The sequence below is a fragment of the Zingiber officinale genome, chromosome 4B (assembly GCF_018446385.1).
Source record: "Zingiber officinale cultivar Zhangliang chromosome 4B, Zo_v1.1, whole genome shotgun sequence".
NCBI classification, from domain to species: domain Eukaryota; kingdom Viridiplantae; phylum Streptophyta; class Magnoliopsida; order Zingiberales; family Zingiberaceae; genus Zingiber; species Zingiber officinale.
Genome location: NC_055993.1, coordinates 1,412,895 through 1,430,446, shown reverse-complemented (window position 1 = coordinate 1,430,446; position 17,552 = coordinate 1,412,895). Strand labels below are relative to the sequence as shown.

Below are 17,552 nucleotides of genomic sequence, written 5' to 3'. Positions count from 1 at the left end.
CACCTTAAAGACATGATTTGAAGGTAGGGAACCTTCATTGTCATAGTTAAATGAATATTGGGACAAGATTTTTTATGTGTGTCAAAGGAAAAAAATGGAGGGTTTAAGTTAGAAAACTCTCATTCATACTTTGACATGAGATGAAGAAGGAAATTGGGCTAATATAAGTTAGTTTAACTTAATCATATTGTCAAACATTAAAAAGAAGGAGATTGTTGGTGCAATCGTACTCAGGTCAAGGTTGACCAGTTTAACTAAACTCAGGTTAGTTCGAGCTTGAGTTTCAATATTTGACAATATTTGAGAGAAAAGTCAAATAGGTCATGGGAGGACTGGATACTTGATTGAAAAAGTTCTAACTGAATGTTAGGTAACGGAAAGCCTTAACTGGAGGTTAAGCAACGGAAAATCCTAACTAGAGGTTAGATAATGGAAGTTCTAGCAGCGCTATGCAATGGAAGGTCTAGTTGAGAATTGGGCAATGGAAGTTCTAGTGGTGGTACGAGACGATAAGTTCAAGTGGATTATGGAGGACTGACACTTGGCACAAGTGAAAGTCCAGGTGGGTCATGGAGGATTTGACATTTGGCACGAAATGGAAAGTTCAAGTGGGTTAAAGGTTGACTGAACGCCTGGTGAAGAAGTCCTAACGGGTCAAGGTTGACTGGATGCTAAGCAACGAGAAGTCCCAACTAGTTACGGATGACTTTAGAGTTACGCAAAGAAACCCTAAACTCAGATTTAGAGTTTAGGATTGGGCAATCGATTAATGTAATCGATTGGACCAAAGCAATTGATTAGTGTAATCGATTAAGAGTTTTTCGTGGAGTACTACAAAAGGTGTTGGAATCGATTGGAGCAATCGATTAGGCAGTATTTGATCCGCGAACAGAAGCTTGCTGAATTGATTGATCCAATCGATTCAGTATTACCAATTGATTGACTTGATCAATTGGGAGATTGTTTATTTTACGAAGCACAATAGGTTATTGAATTGATTAGCCTATTTGATTCAGCAGAGGTCAATCGATTTAGTTAATCAATTGAAGTGGTTTAGCGAATAACATAAAGCTTCTGAATCAATTGGATTAATCAATTAGAAGCTATCAATAAATTGGTATGGCTAACCAATCGATTGGCCCGGCAAAAAAGAGCTATTCTGCAGGTTTGAACAATCAGATTGTACGTGACAATCAATTGAGGGTAAGGTCAATCGAGTAGGAGGCATTTTTCAGCTCGAGAGAAACCCTAAAAAAGGGAGTTTCGTGATGTTTTGAAGATGTCAGTTCTTGGAGGGTTGAGGAAGAAGTGTTGCTGCATTTCTAACCTAACAAGAGGCAATCCAAAACAAGAAAAGAGCAAGCAAAGCAAGATTCATTATTGTGAAGTCGTGTTCGATAGTATTTCGTATTTGCTTTCTTATTTTCGTAATATATTTCTTGTGCTCAGGATTGTATGAGGTCTCTCCACCTCTGGAAGAATTCCGAGAAGGAGGTTTTCATATTGGATATTGTGAGAGAGTCGGACCCTTGGATTAGTCGTCTTAAGGAAGTGAATACCAAATAAATTGAGGTGTTAACATTGCTTCAAGTTTCAGCTGTCATTCAAAATCGAAGAAGCGAAGCAAGTTATTCACGCTCTCTAGCTTATACATGTCCTAACAACAAGCTCTTATCAAACCAAATATTAAATTTATTCGCAAACATTCTGTTTATTTATATCCCTAGAAAAATTTAAATGATTAGAATAATATTTATATCTGATGTAGTAAACGAGTGCACATACCATAATGCATGTTGCCTATAGATGATATTATTTTGTTAAATGAGTTATGTGAAGGAGTAAATGTTAAACTCGAATTTTGATAGAAACACTAGAATCGAAATGTTTTAAGCTTAGTAGAATAAAGATAGAATATATTAAATTTAAGTTTAGTAATATTAAACGTAATGAGAAAATTGTTAAGATAGATCATGATGAGTTGTTTGGAATTGAGAGTTTTAAGTATTTAGGATTTTTTTAAAAAAAAAAGAATGGAAGGATTGAGAAATGTTTTACATATAATACAAACAGTATAATTAAATTGGAAGAGAGCATTAGGTGTTCTATGTGATCTCGTAAAGAACTTCTAAATTTTAAAGGAAAGTTTTATAAAATGATGGTTAGATCTCCAATGTTATATGGAGCTGAATATTTTACTATGACTCGAGAATATGAGTAGAATATGAAAATTACAAAAATGATGATATTAAGATAGATTTGTTGACATACGAGAATGAACAAAATAAGAAATGCAAATATGAAAAAGAAAGTCCGAGTTGAATCAAGAAAAAAACTTCGAAAGATACATTTAAATTGGTACAAATATGTTTTAAACAATCAATAAATGTTCAGTTAAGCGATATAAAATTGTGACAAATATGTACATCAAACGAGAAATATAAAAATAAAAAAAATAATTAATAATAATAAAATAAGATAAAATTTATTTAAATATAAATGATAAATTCCCTTTACCGAGAAAGTAAAATTTAAACAATTGACAGCTAAACTATAGAAAATCACCATAGCCATATCGTTAAATTTTGAGGGTCTCCACCAAATGGAGAGGCATCTCCCGTGAACTTGACAGCGATATATGCATGCGTACCCAATTGTTGGAATACTCATTCATCAACCCTTTTGCATGGTCCACCAAGTGATTAATTTCCCTTCCTTTTTTTTTTTTTGTATTAATTGAAAAAGGGACCATTTATTAGTGCCATTACGATGGATCCAATTCCAACAAAAAAAATTCTAATCCCTTAATTTCCTCTCTTTTGTTTTTTCTTGATTGCCCGATAACCCGATTCGTGGGTGATTAAATCGATGGGAAATTTCGAGCACTATATTATCGGGTCGGACTTTACCTGCTAGCGGATTTGTGAAGGCGGGTTTCGTCGGCGACCCGTTAAACCGTGGAGGCGGACGCATGGGCTTTTGTAATAAGTGGAAAACGGTGGCGTTCGTTCGATTGAGGGGAAAACGGTAGCGACGAGGTGAATTGCGGCGATTCTCGGAATCATGGGAAGTGTTGCGGAGTTCCGAGGTAGCGTTACGCTCTCGGGACGCTTCAGCGTTGGGGACCTCCTCAGGGTCGGAGATGAGGACGAGACACTCCCCTCCTCCGGAAGAACGTTGCTCGATGTCATCCGGGATGAGGAGGCGGCAAATGGGGCGGCTTTGGGGGGCCATTCCGGCGATGGATGGAAAACGTTCAAGGACCACCTCCGCCGCGCCGGCGCGTCGTGGGCGGTGGGCATATGTTCTTCATCTACCGAACCCAGCTTCCTTGTCTCCGTCCTGGTCCCTGTTCCCGCGGCACCTTCGACGTCTCTGCAGGGGGGGCATCGATCGCACAATGGCGAAAGATCCGGTCGCGGTGGCGCCACTGAGCCTCCAGCGCCGGGAACCGCGGCAGTGGATGAGAGGGTATCTTTGATGGCTCTACTGGAGGAAGCTGAGGTGCACTGGAACAGGGGCGAGCGAACACTGCCGCTGGCGACGTTGGAGGAGGCGCTGGCGGAGGAGGAGAAAGAGGAAGAAGAAGAGGAGGAGGAGGAGGAGGAGGAGGAGGCGGCGGCAAGGGACCACGGTACCACACTGTGCATGTGCTGTAGTGTGTGCATGGTGCGGCGCAGGGGCGCGGCGTTCATCCCCTGTGGCCACACCTTCTGCCGGTTGTGCTCGAGGAAGCTCTGGGCGAGCCGCAGCAACTGCCCACTCTGCAACGGCTTCATCCTCGAGATTCTCAACATCTTCTAAGTGTTCCCCGTCATCTCCGACCATCACCATCGTCGTCGTCCGGCTACCGGTAATCATCAGTTGCCACAACGATCTGATGATGCTCAGCAGCTTAATCTTTAGATTCATCAATGATTGGAGTGGTCAATCGTGATATAATATGAAGTGTCTTAGATTGTCTTACTTGGTTTTGATTGTTCTAATGGTTGAAAAAGATTTGACTTTCGAGTAAAAATGTTCTCTCACTTGGGATCTTCTCAGAGTCCATGTCACGAGGACCAGCTCCAGAGATGCACACCTTAATTTCAGCCACTGATGAAAGAGCCCAAAAACCTTTAATGGTTGCCTGGGACCAGCAGTATATTTGACATGGTCCTGAAGATTTTGTAAAGTAAAACCCTTACAGCATCAAAATCAAAACTTGACGCAAACCTAAACTGAAGCATACCAAGAAAATCGAGATTAACTGGTGGCGGCGGCGGTACCGGCACGGACACTGGCAGGGGATGCAGCTGTTGCCCGTGCACCTCTGCCGCTGAGAGAAGCGGCAGCAGGTGAATCATCTGAATCACCTAAATATTTTAATTTATTTTTGTTAAAATTATTGTTCCTCGTGCTAGATTAATTACTCCCGTGATCACCTCAAATGGAACCTCAGCTTTGTACGTGATCCAAATTCAAACTTTATTGCATAAAATAACAAGAAGAAAAGAGAAAATATATGTTGGCAATGAAACTTCTTATAGAGTGAAACAAGTCCACGGACCAGTATATGCTTTGCTTCCATGCAAGAACGACATTAAGTCAAAAACATTCGATGCCGGTTAGAGCTGCACCTTCCTGTCGTAAATCCAACTGAAGGGAATGGTAGAAGCTTGTTTAGCCTTCGCTTGTGCTCTTTCTTCAAGTCTTCTTATTCTGGAAGCCAAAGTACACACAAATTCCTGGGCCTTGTTCCCTTCACCAGAAAGACCAGTTAGATCACCTATCTTCCACCTGTTAACGAGGAACTCTAGTATATCTGCATAGTCCTTTGCGGTGTACACACCCAACCGCTGAGCAACTGCTGAAAAGTGCTCAAAGAGGTTACTGTCGCGGCCATCGTACATTAGATGGGCAGGCATTGAGATCTTCTTCTTCATCATGTCTGCAAATCCTAGCACAGTGCCTTCGGGATCTATCTCAAACAGTTTCTCGACTATTTTAGTGTATGCAGTCTCGTGGCGCTTTTCATCTGATGCAATTATTCCACATATCTGAGCCAATTTGAGATCCCCATGTTCCTTGGCATGTCTCGCGGTGTTTCCATGGGATATGAAGGTGGCTCTCTCTTGAAATGAAGTGTATATGAAGCCAAGGTACGGATTATTCTCAGTGCCAGGATCCTGAAAAATCAAGTAAATAGAAAGTCATGACAATTAAGAGGAGCAGTTCCATGAAATGCTACTGGGTATAGTATGCTAATTCTAACATTGTCAATATTAAGATCTAAAATTAATTTCTATTAGTATAAAATGAATAAGCATTGCAATCTCTTAGTAGTTAAGCAGGTAGTCAAATCAAACAGAGCAGATGAACTGGCAAAAAAACTTCAAAGAAAAATCCCCATAATCAATGAATCAGTTTGTAAGAATCAAGTAGACCAAAAGAAGTAAACACACGGTAGCATTCCTATGCAGTGTCAAATATTTCAAGATTGACAGAGCAAGTAGATATTACCATTCCAGGCAACACAACTTCTGAACTATGTCAAAGGAGGTTAAACTTGAACCAAAATATGAACAATTAACATCAAGTAGATATTACCATTCCTGATCCAATCAGATACTGAATTGTCTTCTCAATCTGCTTCATGTCCACTCTTCCGGATAGATATAGGTACTTGTTGAGAAGGTCACCATGTCTATTTTCTTCAGCGGTCCAAGCCCTTGTCCAAATAGCCCAAGAAGTAGGGCTTGCACCTGTCTCATCTCGAACGCCATCAAGAGTGTTCAACATTGTTTGATATGTAGGAAGGGCTTCCTCAGTGATCATGTCTCCAACCAAGCAAACGAGATAATCATCAGGAATTTCCTTGCAGCGTTCTCTCAGTTCACTGACTTCCTCATAAAATCCCTCAGAAGAAGGGTCGGGCAGAAAATCTTGTGGCTGCCAACACTTTTCAACAGGCTTCAAATGCACCAAAATATTACTTTCTGCCCAATCCTCTAATGACTTGAAAATCTCAATCTTCTGGGGTGGCAATGAGTGAGTGACTTGAATATGCAAATCACGAGGTGCAAAGGTTTTGTTTTGAGTCTCAACTCTGAAACACACGGAACGATAAAAAATAAATAAATAAAAGATACACACACAAAAAAAAGCATGTGAAGTTATACATTAACATAATATACTTATGAAGAGCAGTCTAAATTGCTAAATCAATGTGACATATAAAATAGTTTATTTTGGCTACAATTGGTCTGAGTGCAGCAACATGTTAACCATGAAAATAGAATGGGTAGCTAAATCCATCCTTAGACCAAAAGTTGATACAAAAACAATACTTCGGCTGGTAAAAATATTGTATTTTTTGTAAGATTACCAATGAGAACATAAAATGCATGAGGATGCCTAATTATCATACAAGAAGAAAAAATTTTCTTTTCAATTCTGAAGCACCAACATGATCTGGAATGACAATAAACCACAATTTAAGCTGCAAGTCAATACAAAACAATTGCTACAAGAAAGAGTCAACGTTTTTAGAAGTAGACAGAACAAGAACCAGTGCATGAATAATTGATCCAGCATTAAACTTTGCATATTCAGTTGCAGCAAAATAAATACACATTGGCAAACTGATGGAAGTATGTGAATTAACAATAAAACAACATCAAACTGCTGGGCCCAAGATCCATAGTCATTTGCTCAGTATCTCTATCAAATATAAGTAGGAGATCATGGATGATTCCCATGTCACATGGGAACTTGAAATACTAGACAAATTAGCAAGAATTTACCAGTTTCAGATCAGAACAACTAATTATGAAGGTCTGGGAATCCCTGTTAGATGAATGGAGAAACACATACACATGAAGCAAGAAGAAAATAAAGGCTAAATAATGGACATCCTAATCTAATAGTTATTGCGTCAAACACTAAGCTATTTTGCATCTTCAATTTCAGCAAGAAATATAACAGTTCAAGGACTAATGGAAGTATGAAACTAGGGATGCTGACAAAAAACAACATCAAGCTAGGGTCCAACATCATAGTCATTTGCAAGGTATCTCTGTCATACAAATGTAGGAGATCATGGATGATTCTCATGTCATGTGGGAACTTGAAATACTAGAGTTGCCAAGAATCTGACAGTAACATATTACAAGATCAACTAAACATGAAGGTTTGAGCATCCCTGTCAAATGCATGAAGAAACGTGTGTATGAAACAAGAAGAAATTAAAGGTCAAATCATGGACTTCCTATCCTAATAGTTATTGTGTTGAACACAAAGTTTACACATACTAATGATTCATAAGTGGGTGAAGATGGCAAGATTTCTACCATTTAGTTTAGTTGTCCAGCCATTCTTTGGGACTTTAAATTAGTTACCAGAAGAAATGACTTGCATCCTTGCTAAATTTTAGTTCTTTGATCCACAGTAATAGATGAGTCAATAAAATATTCTGAACAATTCTGAAAGTTCGTGAACTTATACAATTGGCACCAATATAAAAAGGAGTATAGCTAGAACCCCGCAAAAATCCATTCAGCTAACTTGAATAATATAACTGCTAGTGCAATTGTGCCCTAATGTGTGTGTTAAGTTGTGCATGGACTTGACAGGATGCGCATGAAGCCCATGAAGCTGGTAACCGACAAGGTTGAGTCATGGTTGATGACTTAATATGGCCAAGTTGGTGTTGCTCGATGGCTCAAGGTCTGTTGGATATCTATAAAGAATGGTATGGCACACCTGAGGAACCACCAAAGAGGAGCATTAAGGCGGCAACTTTGACAAGAGTCATGAGGGGTAGACTATGTAGGAGAACAAGTAAGGGATGACACATGGTTCGAGATAAGAGGTTGGTGCATTTGAGGGACCGAAAACCTAATGGAAGATAACCACTAGTTCTTTCTTATTTAATTTTATAGTCTATCATTGTAGTTGTCTTACTTGCTTTACTTGTATTCTTCGTTCTTATAAAACTCTTGTAAGGATTTCTCTACCTCTGAGAAGGAGAAAGTTAATGGGAATCGTGGAGTAGGAACCGGGAATTCTGAACCACATAAATCCCATGTATTAGCATTTGGCTTTTATGTTTTATATTTTCGTTGCTATAAATCTTATTTACTTGACCTCGCTAAGCATTAGAAAGAGTGACTCTAGTGAAGATGCTCAAACATGGTGAACTATGCAAGTCCAGTAAACATAGTCATAAAAAGGAGCTTAGTGCAACAAGATTTTTACATTTTTCCACAATCAAGAAGGCAAGCAAGCATCACAGAGTCCAGAAAAGAACCGAAATCCTTTTTTTTTTTTTCATTTTTATTCTAAGAAAAGGGCTAATTTGATATCTCTCGTCAATTTCATACCAAAAGAATAAAAAGTGGAGTTCGGAAAGAGAAAATGGTAAACAAGAGATGCTGAATCTTAGATTAAACAGAAACCATCACCGAATCCAGATCAAGCGGATCATCACCCAATCAAGATCCAGCAGATCTTCACCAAATCTTAATCAAGCATATTAGGTCATCACCTAAAGTGCAATAATGGCGCTCTATAATAAAATTCTCCACAAAGGAAACCCCCAAAAGTGAGAACTCGAGCAAGAAAACTGGAGGGGAAAAAAACTCTATTCAAAGAGAAATATGGACCCTCAATAAGCACAGACGCATCAATTCCAACAAAAGAAGAAAGTAAAGATGTAGCATCAGAACCCGAGAAGTAATTGGAAAATAAAGATCGAGGCCCCGACGAGCACCATTCAAATTCAGAGATAAGTCCTAAGGAGGAAGCGAGCTCACTTGGTGACGGCGGAGGATCCGATGGCGGAGGCCATGGAGACTCTGCAAGATCTAGCATCCCAACAGCCTTCCCGGCGAGAGAAGAAGAGCGTTTGGGGATGAAACGCCACACGAGATGCCATTGCAGACCTTCTTCCTTCCCCGCTTCCTCTCTCTACTCCCACCCTGACTCGCTCTTCTTCCCCAGTCGCAGAGAAAGGGCAGCATGGAGGCGGTAATAAGAACCACGCGACGGCCTAAATTACCTCTCTACCCTTGAACGAGTTTCACGGGCCGACCAAAATTAAAAGTTCGTTGATTTTAAAAACCATTAAAAGGCATTTTAAACTCAATTCTTTTATCGATATGATTATTTTCTTTTATAAAATAAAATTTTATTCTCAGGAGAGATTACAAATTTATTTATTTTTTAGATTCTTTTGAATTGTAATTATTTTTATACTACATGTGTTTATAAAAAATAAAAAAATATTTTATATGAATGGAAAAATAAATTATATATATATATATATATATATATATATATATATATATATATATATATTGTTGCAATACTTCATAAAATATAAAACTATTTTTTTACTAAGTAAAAATTAAACTGATTCAAGGATAATTAAATCTTAATACACATTCAATTAATGCATGACACAACTAATAAACCCTCTTTTCTAGTACTTCACTTGTGGTTTACTCATGGGGACATTTCCAAGTTTTTATCCTACATATTTTTAACTAATACTTTGGTGAAACTTAGAACAAATGATATAATATTTTTTTTTAGTTTTGAAGTTATAAAACTTAATTTTCTTGTTTAATTAAATTTATTAATAATCCTTTTAAATAGGAATAAGTAAGTTTTGAGTGCTTAAACATTAATGCACCTTACAATGCATTTGAATATTTAATTATATAGTTAATTAATTAAGTGATAAAATAAATTTTTAGTGAAAGATTATTAAAAATGAATAAATAAGGATTCTAAATGCTCGTAAGAATTAAAAATTAAGAGGTATTTTAGAATGATAAAAAAATATATATGCTATTTTTGGACAATAACAAAAACATCTGTCTATAAATTTGACTTTCCCGTGCCTCACGTGTACAAGAAGTTGAGGTTAGAGAAATATATGAAACAATCTCACCTAACAATTGAAATTAATTAGGCGTAAACTTTTGTTTTGGCATTACAATTAATTGGCCCATGTTAATTAGTGTCTTAATTACTGATAACCAACTTATTGCACTTGAATAAATATTGCCAAAAAAAATCTATATGGTCGATAACTTCAAAGTTGAGCGCAAGGTTACCTAAGAAAGAGAAACCAGAGATGATTTGGTTTTTAATTTTTTTACCGAATCCGTAGATAAATTTTTAAAATATCTGAATAATGTGTGATAGTTTTAAAATTATTACTCACTTCTCATTTTATCCTCCTCTTTAAATCATTTGATTGAAAAAATAAATCAGTAGACTGATTTTTTTTCAATTGAGACAATTTTATTCTGTTTGAAAATTCTTCATCTAATTTTGATCAAAATCGATTAATAAACCTAGAAATTTTGGAATGATATTAAATCAGTTCCTATATATTAGTCTAGTTCTAATTATTGTAAAAAAAATATCAAAATCAATTTGACTAAATATATTGAGAGTAGTGATTTTTTGAACACGGATGTATCCGAAAACTAATTTGTGTTTAAAAAATCATTCCTCTCAATATAATCAGTCAAATTGATATTTGATAGTATTTTTATAATCAGGATAACTAGACGAACACATAAGAATTGGTTTCATATCATTTTAAGGTCTCTAGGTTCATCAGCCGATTTTGGTTGAAACCGACTGAAGGACCTAGAGATCTCAAAATGACATGAAATCAATTTTTATGTATTCGTCTAGTTCTCCTGATTGTAAAAATGCTATCAAATATCAATTTGATCGAATATATTGAGAGTAGTGATTTTTTAAACATGAATGTGTTGAAAAATTAATTCATGTTCAAAAAATCACTGCACTCAATATATTATTGTATTGGGTTAATTGATGTTTGAGGGTGTAAATCGGGATAAAAAGAATACTATTCAACTTAATTGAAGAGAGAGACATATTTATATACAGACTAGGATCTATTTTAGAAAATTATAGGGTGATAGTGGAAAAGTTGATAGATAAGTCACCCTTACTGTCACTCTACAGAACCGTACATGAGGTTTTCACCTCATACGACGTTCAATTCTTTCAAAATAATTGGATTCTTTTCTTAGTTCGAGAGTCTCCTCCCTTATTCCACCTCGTACCGAAGAGTAACTAAGATCAATTTAGTCACGTTTTCATGTTCCGAACACTTTCTATTTATGATCAAAGGAAAGGGGAAGATTATATATAAAAGTCCTACTTGATATATCCATATTATCTCATATATAGACTGTGTCATAATTGTATTCTAACTTTGCACTAGATCGTGACATAACATTTTGCTTCTTACTTTTCCATGAAACTAAATTTCCTCCAACAAAGATACAATAACCTGAAGTAGATATTCTATCCATTTTAGAGTCTGCTCAATTTGCATCTGAAAAACATTCAATATGAGTGTGCCCATGATTTTTATATACAATACCCCTTCCGGGTGCTCCCTTCAATTAACACAAAATTTATTCTAATACTGTCCAATGATAAATTGTTGGAGATGATATAAATTGACTAACAACACTGATTGAATATGCAATATCTGGACGAGTTACGGTAAGGCAATTCAACTTCCCAACCAACCTTCGATATCTCTCAGAATGTTTAAATAGTTTATCATCTCTTGTGAAATGCATGTTCTGAATCATTGAAGTACTACAAGACTTCGCCTCTAATTTTTCCGTCTCAGTTAATAAGTCAAGGACATATTTTCTCTGAGATAGAAATATATACCATTTTTACTCCTCATAACTTCAACTCCCAAGAAATACTTTAGCACTCTCAAATCTTTAATGGATTAAGTCACTTTTGACATAATTACTTCTGATTATCATGCTTACCATACTCTTCATCGATAATTTTGATACTACCTATCTTTCGGCTAACCTTGATTTTTACTCTCGGATGAAGTATTTGACTATTGATTATCATTTTGTTCGTGATTTGGTGCAGTCCTCCGAACTGTGAGTTACTCATATTTTTACTGGTAATCAATTGTCCGATGTACTCAGTCGTTTTCTCAACCTCTATTGTTAACTATTTACAACAAGATTAGTATCATCTCTGGGACATCCTTTTTAAGGGGGCGTATTAAAAAATATTTTCTTTATTAGAGAATCTTTCCTTAGTTTTCTCATTTATTTCTTCATATACTTTCCTATTTTACACATAGAATTATATTTATATATTACACACATCATTAATAAACGAACATGTACTCAACTCAAAATAGGATCAGTTCAAAAAAAACTTATACCTCATTTGTAAAAAAAAACACTCGATGCCGGTTAGACTGTCGGAAATCCAACTGAAGGGAACGGTAGGATAATTAAGTGTTAATACACATACAATTAATGCAAGGCACATCTAGCAAACCCTCTAAGTTTTAAGTTGGCTCGCCTTTTTCAAATACTTCACTTATGGTTTACTCATGGGGACATTTAATTAATGCCCACCAACAATCTCCCAAAAAAAAAAAAAATATATATATATATATATATATATATATATATATATATATATATATATTTGTTTTCTTGGACAATAACTACCTCTAATATTGCATGAACAACGAAAGCATCTGTCTAGAAACTTGACTTTCACGTGCCTCACGTGTACAAGAAGTTGAGGTTAGAGAAATATATGAAACAATCTCACCTAACAATTGAAATTAATTAGGCGTAAACTTTTGTTTTGGCATTACAATTAATTGGCCCATCTTAGTGTCTTTATTACTGATAACTAATTTATTGTACTTGAATGAATATTACCAGCTCCCGAGATTACGAGATAGCAACAAGACATTCAGATTATAATTCAGATACCCACGATTTAATTTCCAATTATAACGAATTAGTATAATTTTTTTTCTAAATGAGACATATAATTAAAGGATGTTTATTTTCTGGATCACTTATCGTAAATACTTCTTAATTTATTCTAATCATCTGTGAAATTTTTTTGTAAAATTAGACCTATCACCAAAGGTAGCTGGATTTATCAATTTTTAAAAATAAATATTGGAAAAAAAATCTATATGGTCGATAACATCCAAGTTTGACGATTTCTCAAAGTTGAGCCATAAGGGCAAGTTTACGTAAGAAAGAGGGACACGACAATTATTCTTGGCAATTTATCTAAACATAAGTTGTATTAGCACGATTGATCGTGAAAACAAAAACATCAAAAGGACCATTTTTTTGTGTTTTTTTTTATCGGAATCATCGAAAGAGTGTTCGATTAAAAGAGCATTCTATCCCGAATTGTCAGATTGAGTCTGTCAGATTGTTAAATAAATTGGATTGGAAATTTTTATCAATTTATTTAGAAATAGATTCAGACTAATTGATTCGTTTGGCCCCGCGACCCACGTGGGTCAACTCAGAGTGAGCTTGAGTTAGACCGTAGGTTGAGAAAATACTGAAACAATCGTTCGTGCACCTTGAACTATCATTGAAGTCTTTTGACACTTCTCTTATATTTATTTATCAGAACTAAGAGTTCACTTGTTGCTCTTTTATAGTACATTGATGCAATTAAGATTGAGGGAGACTAATGGTTTATAATCATCTTCATAGTCAACTTTATTAACTTTCTTTGACATGTTTTCCTGAGTAATTAATAGATGTTAAATTCATTTTACTTCATGAATTGAACATTTTTTCTTCATTATATGAGCAATTAGTAGGTCAACCCAAGTCCACTACAGACTTTCTTATTTTATTTTAATTTTTTTTGATAGGTTCACGAGTTTGACCTACCTAACTTGTAACCCCCTTTAGTTAAATTGGGTTGGAGATTTTTCGATCTACCAAGGTAACAAGTCGGCTCATCCTGTCTCACCAAATGATCGATTCACCATGTGTCAACCCGCCTCACCAGGATTAACTCATCTTACAGCTGTAATTCCTACCCCCACTCTACATCTGCATATTTCATTTTCTAAAACTATTTTTTTTTGGTGCTTCACAATTATATAACCCCTACCATTTGATAATAATTTTGATTCAAACTGTTATAATTAAAAATGAAATATTTATATTACAAGAATGAAATATAATAGTTAAAACACAATATTATTAATGTTGAGTTGATATAATATTGATAACTATTGATCACAGTTAAAGTTTTTGTATTATATCAGTTAAAGTGCTTGTATTGTAGTCTTTTCGGATGGGTCTAGTGGTTAACTCATGAGGTGTTGTCATCATGAGGTCTGGAGTTTAAATCTTGGCAAAGTCGAGATAAATGTCTCCTTTATATGCTAATTACTATTCCAAAGACTAGTAGCCGTCCATGATTTACTTCCTCCGTGTTGACTTTGAGACTATTCATTTTTTTTTTGCCACTGTAAAGTGCTTGTATTATAGAAGTGATTGGATCAAGTTCGCATTTGAAACATTTGAGTCAGCACCAAAATACAAAAAGCAAATTCGAACAAAAGGGAACAAAATCAAGGTGACTTCGAAACGCATACTAATTAACATACTAATTTAGGGTTTAGGTTCAAAATCAAATGAATTTGAGTAATTTAGATGATAATTTAAAAAGATAAAATAACATTTTAATTAATGTTTAATTAATTTAAAAATAAAGTATAGTTTTGGTAGTAATTTAGAAAAATCTAAATTTTAATATCTTATTAGAAATAAGACAAGGAAAAGAATTGTAAAATTTTTTTTACAATCTAAAATTGGGCGAACAAGGAAAGAAACGGATGTAAAAAACAAATGGAAGGTATTTGAAGGTCAGAATTGAATTTATATAATGATATTATTAAAAGTATAACACTAACATTCTTTATAAAGCCTTTTAAAAGAATCCCAGAGCAAGGGGAATTAGTTTATTATTAGAAGGTGATAGTTTTATTACAACCAAATAAGGGATCAATTCTTAACAATTACACACCCTCATAACTTGAGAACAAATCGTAAAAAATATCTGGAATGAACATAATTATCTTTTTATTATAATAACAATTTTCATGACGTAGTAATTATTAATCCAAATATAATCTTTATTGTATAAAATAACGAGAACATCTTAGTTGCGGCATATTATAGAGATTTTACAGATGACAGTAGCTATTTGGATAGACTTCCAAAGTATTTTCCGATTTATCGGATCAATCTTCTCCAAATTAATCCGTTGGAAGAACTCGATACCTAAATTACTATTAAAAAACACACACACGCTCTATACCAGTTAGAGTCGCACCTTCCTGTCGGAAATCCAACTGAAAGGAATGGCAGGAGCTTGTTTAGCCCTCGATTGTGCTCTTTCTTCCAGTCTTCTTACTCTGGAAGCCAAAGTACACACAAAGTCCTGGGCCCTGTTCCCTTCACCAGAAAGACCAGTTAGATCGCGTATCTTCCACCTGTCAAGGAGGAACTCGAGTATGTCTGCGTAGTCCTTCGCGGTGTACACTCCCAACCGCTGAGCAACTGCTGAATAGTGCTTGAAGAGGTTACCGTCTCGACCATCGTGCATCAGATGGGCAGGCATTGTGATCTTCTTCCTCATCATGTCCGCAAATCCCAGCACAGTGCCTTGGGGATCTATCTCAAACAGTTTCTCGACTATTTTAGAGTATGCAGTCTCGTGGCGCTTCTCGTCGGACGCAATTATTCCACATATCTGAGCCAATTTGAGGTCCCCGTGTTCCTTGGCATGCCTCGCGGTGTTCCCATGGGATATGAAGGTGGCTCTCTCTTGAAATGAAGTGTATAAGAAGCCCAGGTACGGATTATTCTCAGTGCCAGGATCCTGAAAATCAAGCAAGTACCAAAATATTGGTGGCAAAAATGAATATGCTTGTCCCAGCGCCTCCGTCAATTCGTCCCTGGGCTAACACGGAGGAGGTAAATTACAGATGGTTACTAGCTTTTGGAATAATGACTAACACATAAAGGAGGCATTTACCTCGGCTTTGTCGAGATTCGAACTCCAGACCTCATGGTGACAACACCTCATGTGCTAGTCACTAGACCCACCATCCGAGGGGACAACAAGTACCAAAATATAATATATATATATATATATATATATATATATATATATATATATATATATATAACGTACCATTCCTGATCCAATCAGATACTGAATTGTTTTCTCAATCTGCTTCATGTCCACTCTTCCAGATAGATATAGGTACTTGTTGAGAAGGTCACCGTGTCTATTTTCTTCAGCAGTCCAAGCTCTTGTCCAAATAGCCCAAGAAGTAGGGCTCGCACCTGTCTCGTCTCGAACGCCGTCATAAGTGTTGAGCATCGTTTGATAGGTAGGAAGGGCTTCCTCGGTGACCATGTCTCCGACCAAGCAAACGAGATAGTCATCAGGAATCTCCTTGCAGCGTTCTCTCAGTTCACTGACTTCCTCGTAAAATCCCTCGGAAGAAGGATCGGGCAGAAAGTCTTGTGGCTGCCAACACTTTTCGACAGGCTTCAAATGCACCAAGATATTAGTTTCCGCCCAATCCTCTAATGACTTGAAAATCTCAATCTTCTGGGGCGGCAACGAGTGAGTGACTTGAAGATGCAAATCGCGAGGTGCGAAGGGTTTGCTTGGAGTCTCAACTCTGAAACACGCGTACGGAACGATTAAAAAAAAAATATAAATAAAATAGAATGGGTAGCTAAAACGATACTTCAGCTGGTAAAAGTATAGACAGAAATATAATTGTCAAGAATTTGCCAGTTTCAAATCAGAATGAGGGAAGTTTTGGCAAAAGGTGGAACAGTCATCCTAGCGGCCCCCTGATCCCGGCCCCACAAGATTTCAGAGAGAGTAAATCATGATTAATGCTGGGCAGAATAGGTGATTAGAGGTCGAAGGAATTTTTTACACAGCAGACCAGAGTTTTATCCCCGAGTGCAACTGGCGACCTTCGACCCCACGACTTCATTGGTAAACTACAAGCACCTAACCAGCTAATCTAGCCCGTGGGGGCTAAAATGAGGGAAGTATGAAACTAGACTAGGGGTGCTGACAAATAACAACTTTAAGACATGTCCAACATAATAGTCATTTTCAAGGTATCTGATCTGTCGTTCATGTGTAGCATATATATTACAAGATCAACTAAAGATGTAGTATCAGAAGCCGAGAAGTAATTTAGAAAATTCAGAGGTAAATCCTAAGGAGTAAACGAGCTCACTCGGTGACGGCGGAGGATCCGATGGGGGAAGCCGTGAAGACTCTGCAAATAGATCTAGCATTCCGACAGCCTTCCCGGCGAGAGAAGAAGAGCGTTTGCGGATAAAAACCCACAAGAGAAGCCATCGCAGACCTTCCTTCCTTCCTTCCCCGCTTCCTCTCTCTACTGCCACTCTAACTCGCCCTACTTCCTCCGTAGCTGAGAAAGGCCAGCGAGTCATATATTAAGGCGGCAACGAGAACCACGCGCGGGCTAAATTACCTCTCTACCCTTCGACGACGACGACGACGATAAAACATAAAAAAAATCCGAATTAAGTCTCAAATTCTAGATCTCTATTCAACTATCAATTTCGTGGATAAATTAATAAGTAATACGATGATAAATTAAAAAAATACTCATAAAGGCT

General features: G+C 36.5%; 1 protein-coding gene across 3 annotated transcripts; it reads right to left on the bottom strand.

Annotated features, from left to right (window-relative positions):
- Window positions 1–4,505: 4,505 nt before the first annotated feature.
- LOC121974355 (stearoyl-[acyl-carrier-protein] 9-desaturase, chloroplastic-like) lies at window positions 4,506–17,293 on the bottom strand. 3 transcript variants are annotated; one of them, XM_042525372.1, is made up of 3 exons: window positions 17,144–17,293; window positions 5,590–6,088; window positions 4,506–5,168 (listed from the first exon to the last, which is right to left on the bottom strand). In XM_042525372.1, the coding sequence occupies exons 1-3, from the start codon at window positions 17,266–17,268 to the stop codon at window positions 4,608–4,610; spliced, it is 1,185 nt and encodes a 394-aa protein (XP_042381306.1). In that variant the 5' UTR covers window positions 17,269–17,293; the 3' UTR covers window positions 4,506–4,607. The 3 variants fall into 3 exon arrangements, with proteins under 3 accessions (XP_042381306.1, XP_042381307.1, XP_042381308.1); XM_042525373.1 differs by lacking the exon at window positions 17,144–17,293 and adding an exon at window positions 8,796–9,003; XM_042525374.1 differs by lacking the exons at window positions 4,506–5,168; window positions 5,590–6,088 and adding exons at window positions 15,190–15,750; window positions 16,066–16,564.
- Window positions 17,294–17,552: the final 259 nt, after the last annotated feature.

Coding starts and splice junctions, on each gene's coding strand:
- LOC121974355 (XM_042525372.1), bottom strand. CDS start 17,268: ATGGCTTCTCTTGTGGGTTTTTATCCGCAAACGCTCTTCTTCTCTCGC. Junction 6,089..17,143: donor GGATCCTCCGCCGTCACCGA/GTGAGCTCGTTT, acceptor CGTGTGTTTCAG/AGTTGAGACTCAAAACAAAA. Junction 5,169..5,589: donor ATCTGATTGGATCAGGAATG/GTAATATCTACT, acceptor TTGATTTTTCAG/GATCCTGGCACTGAGAATAA.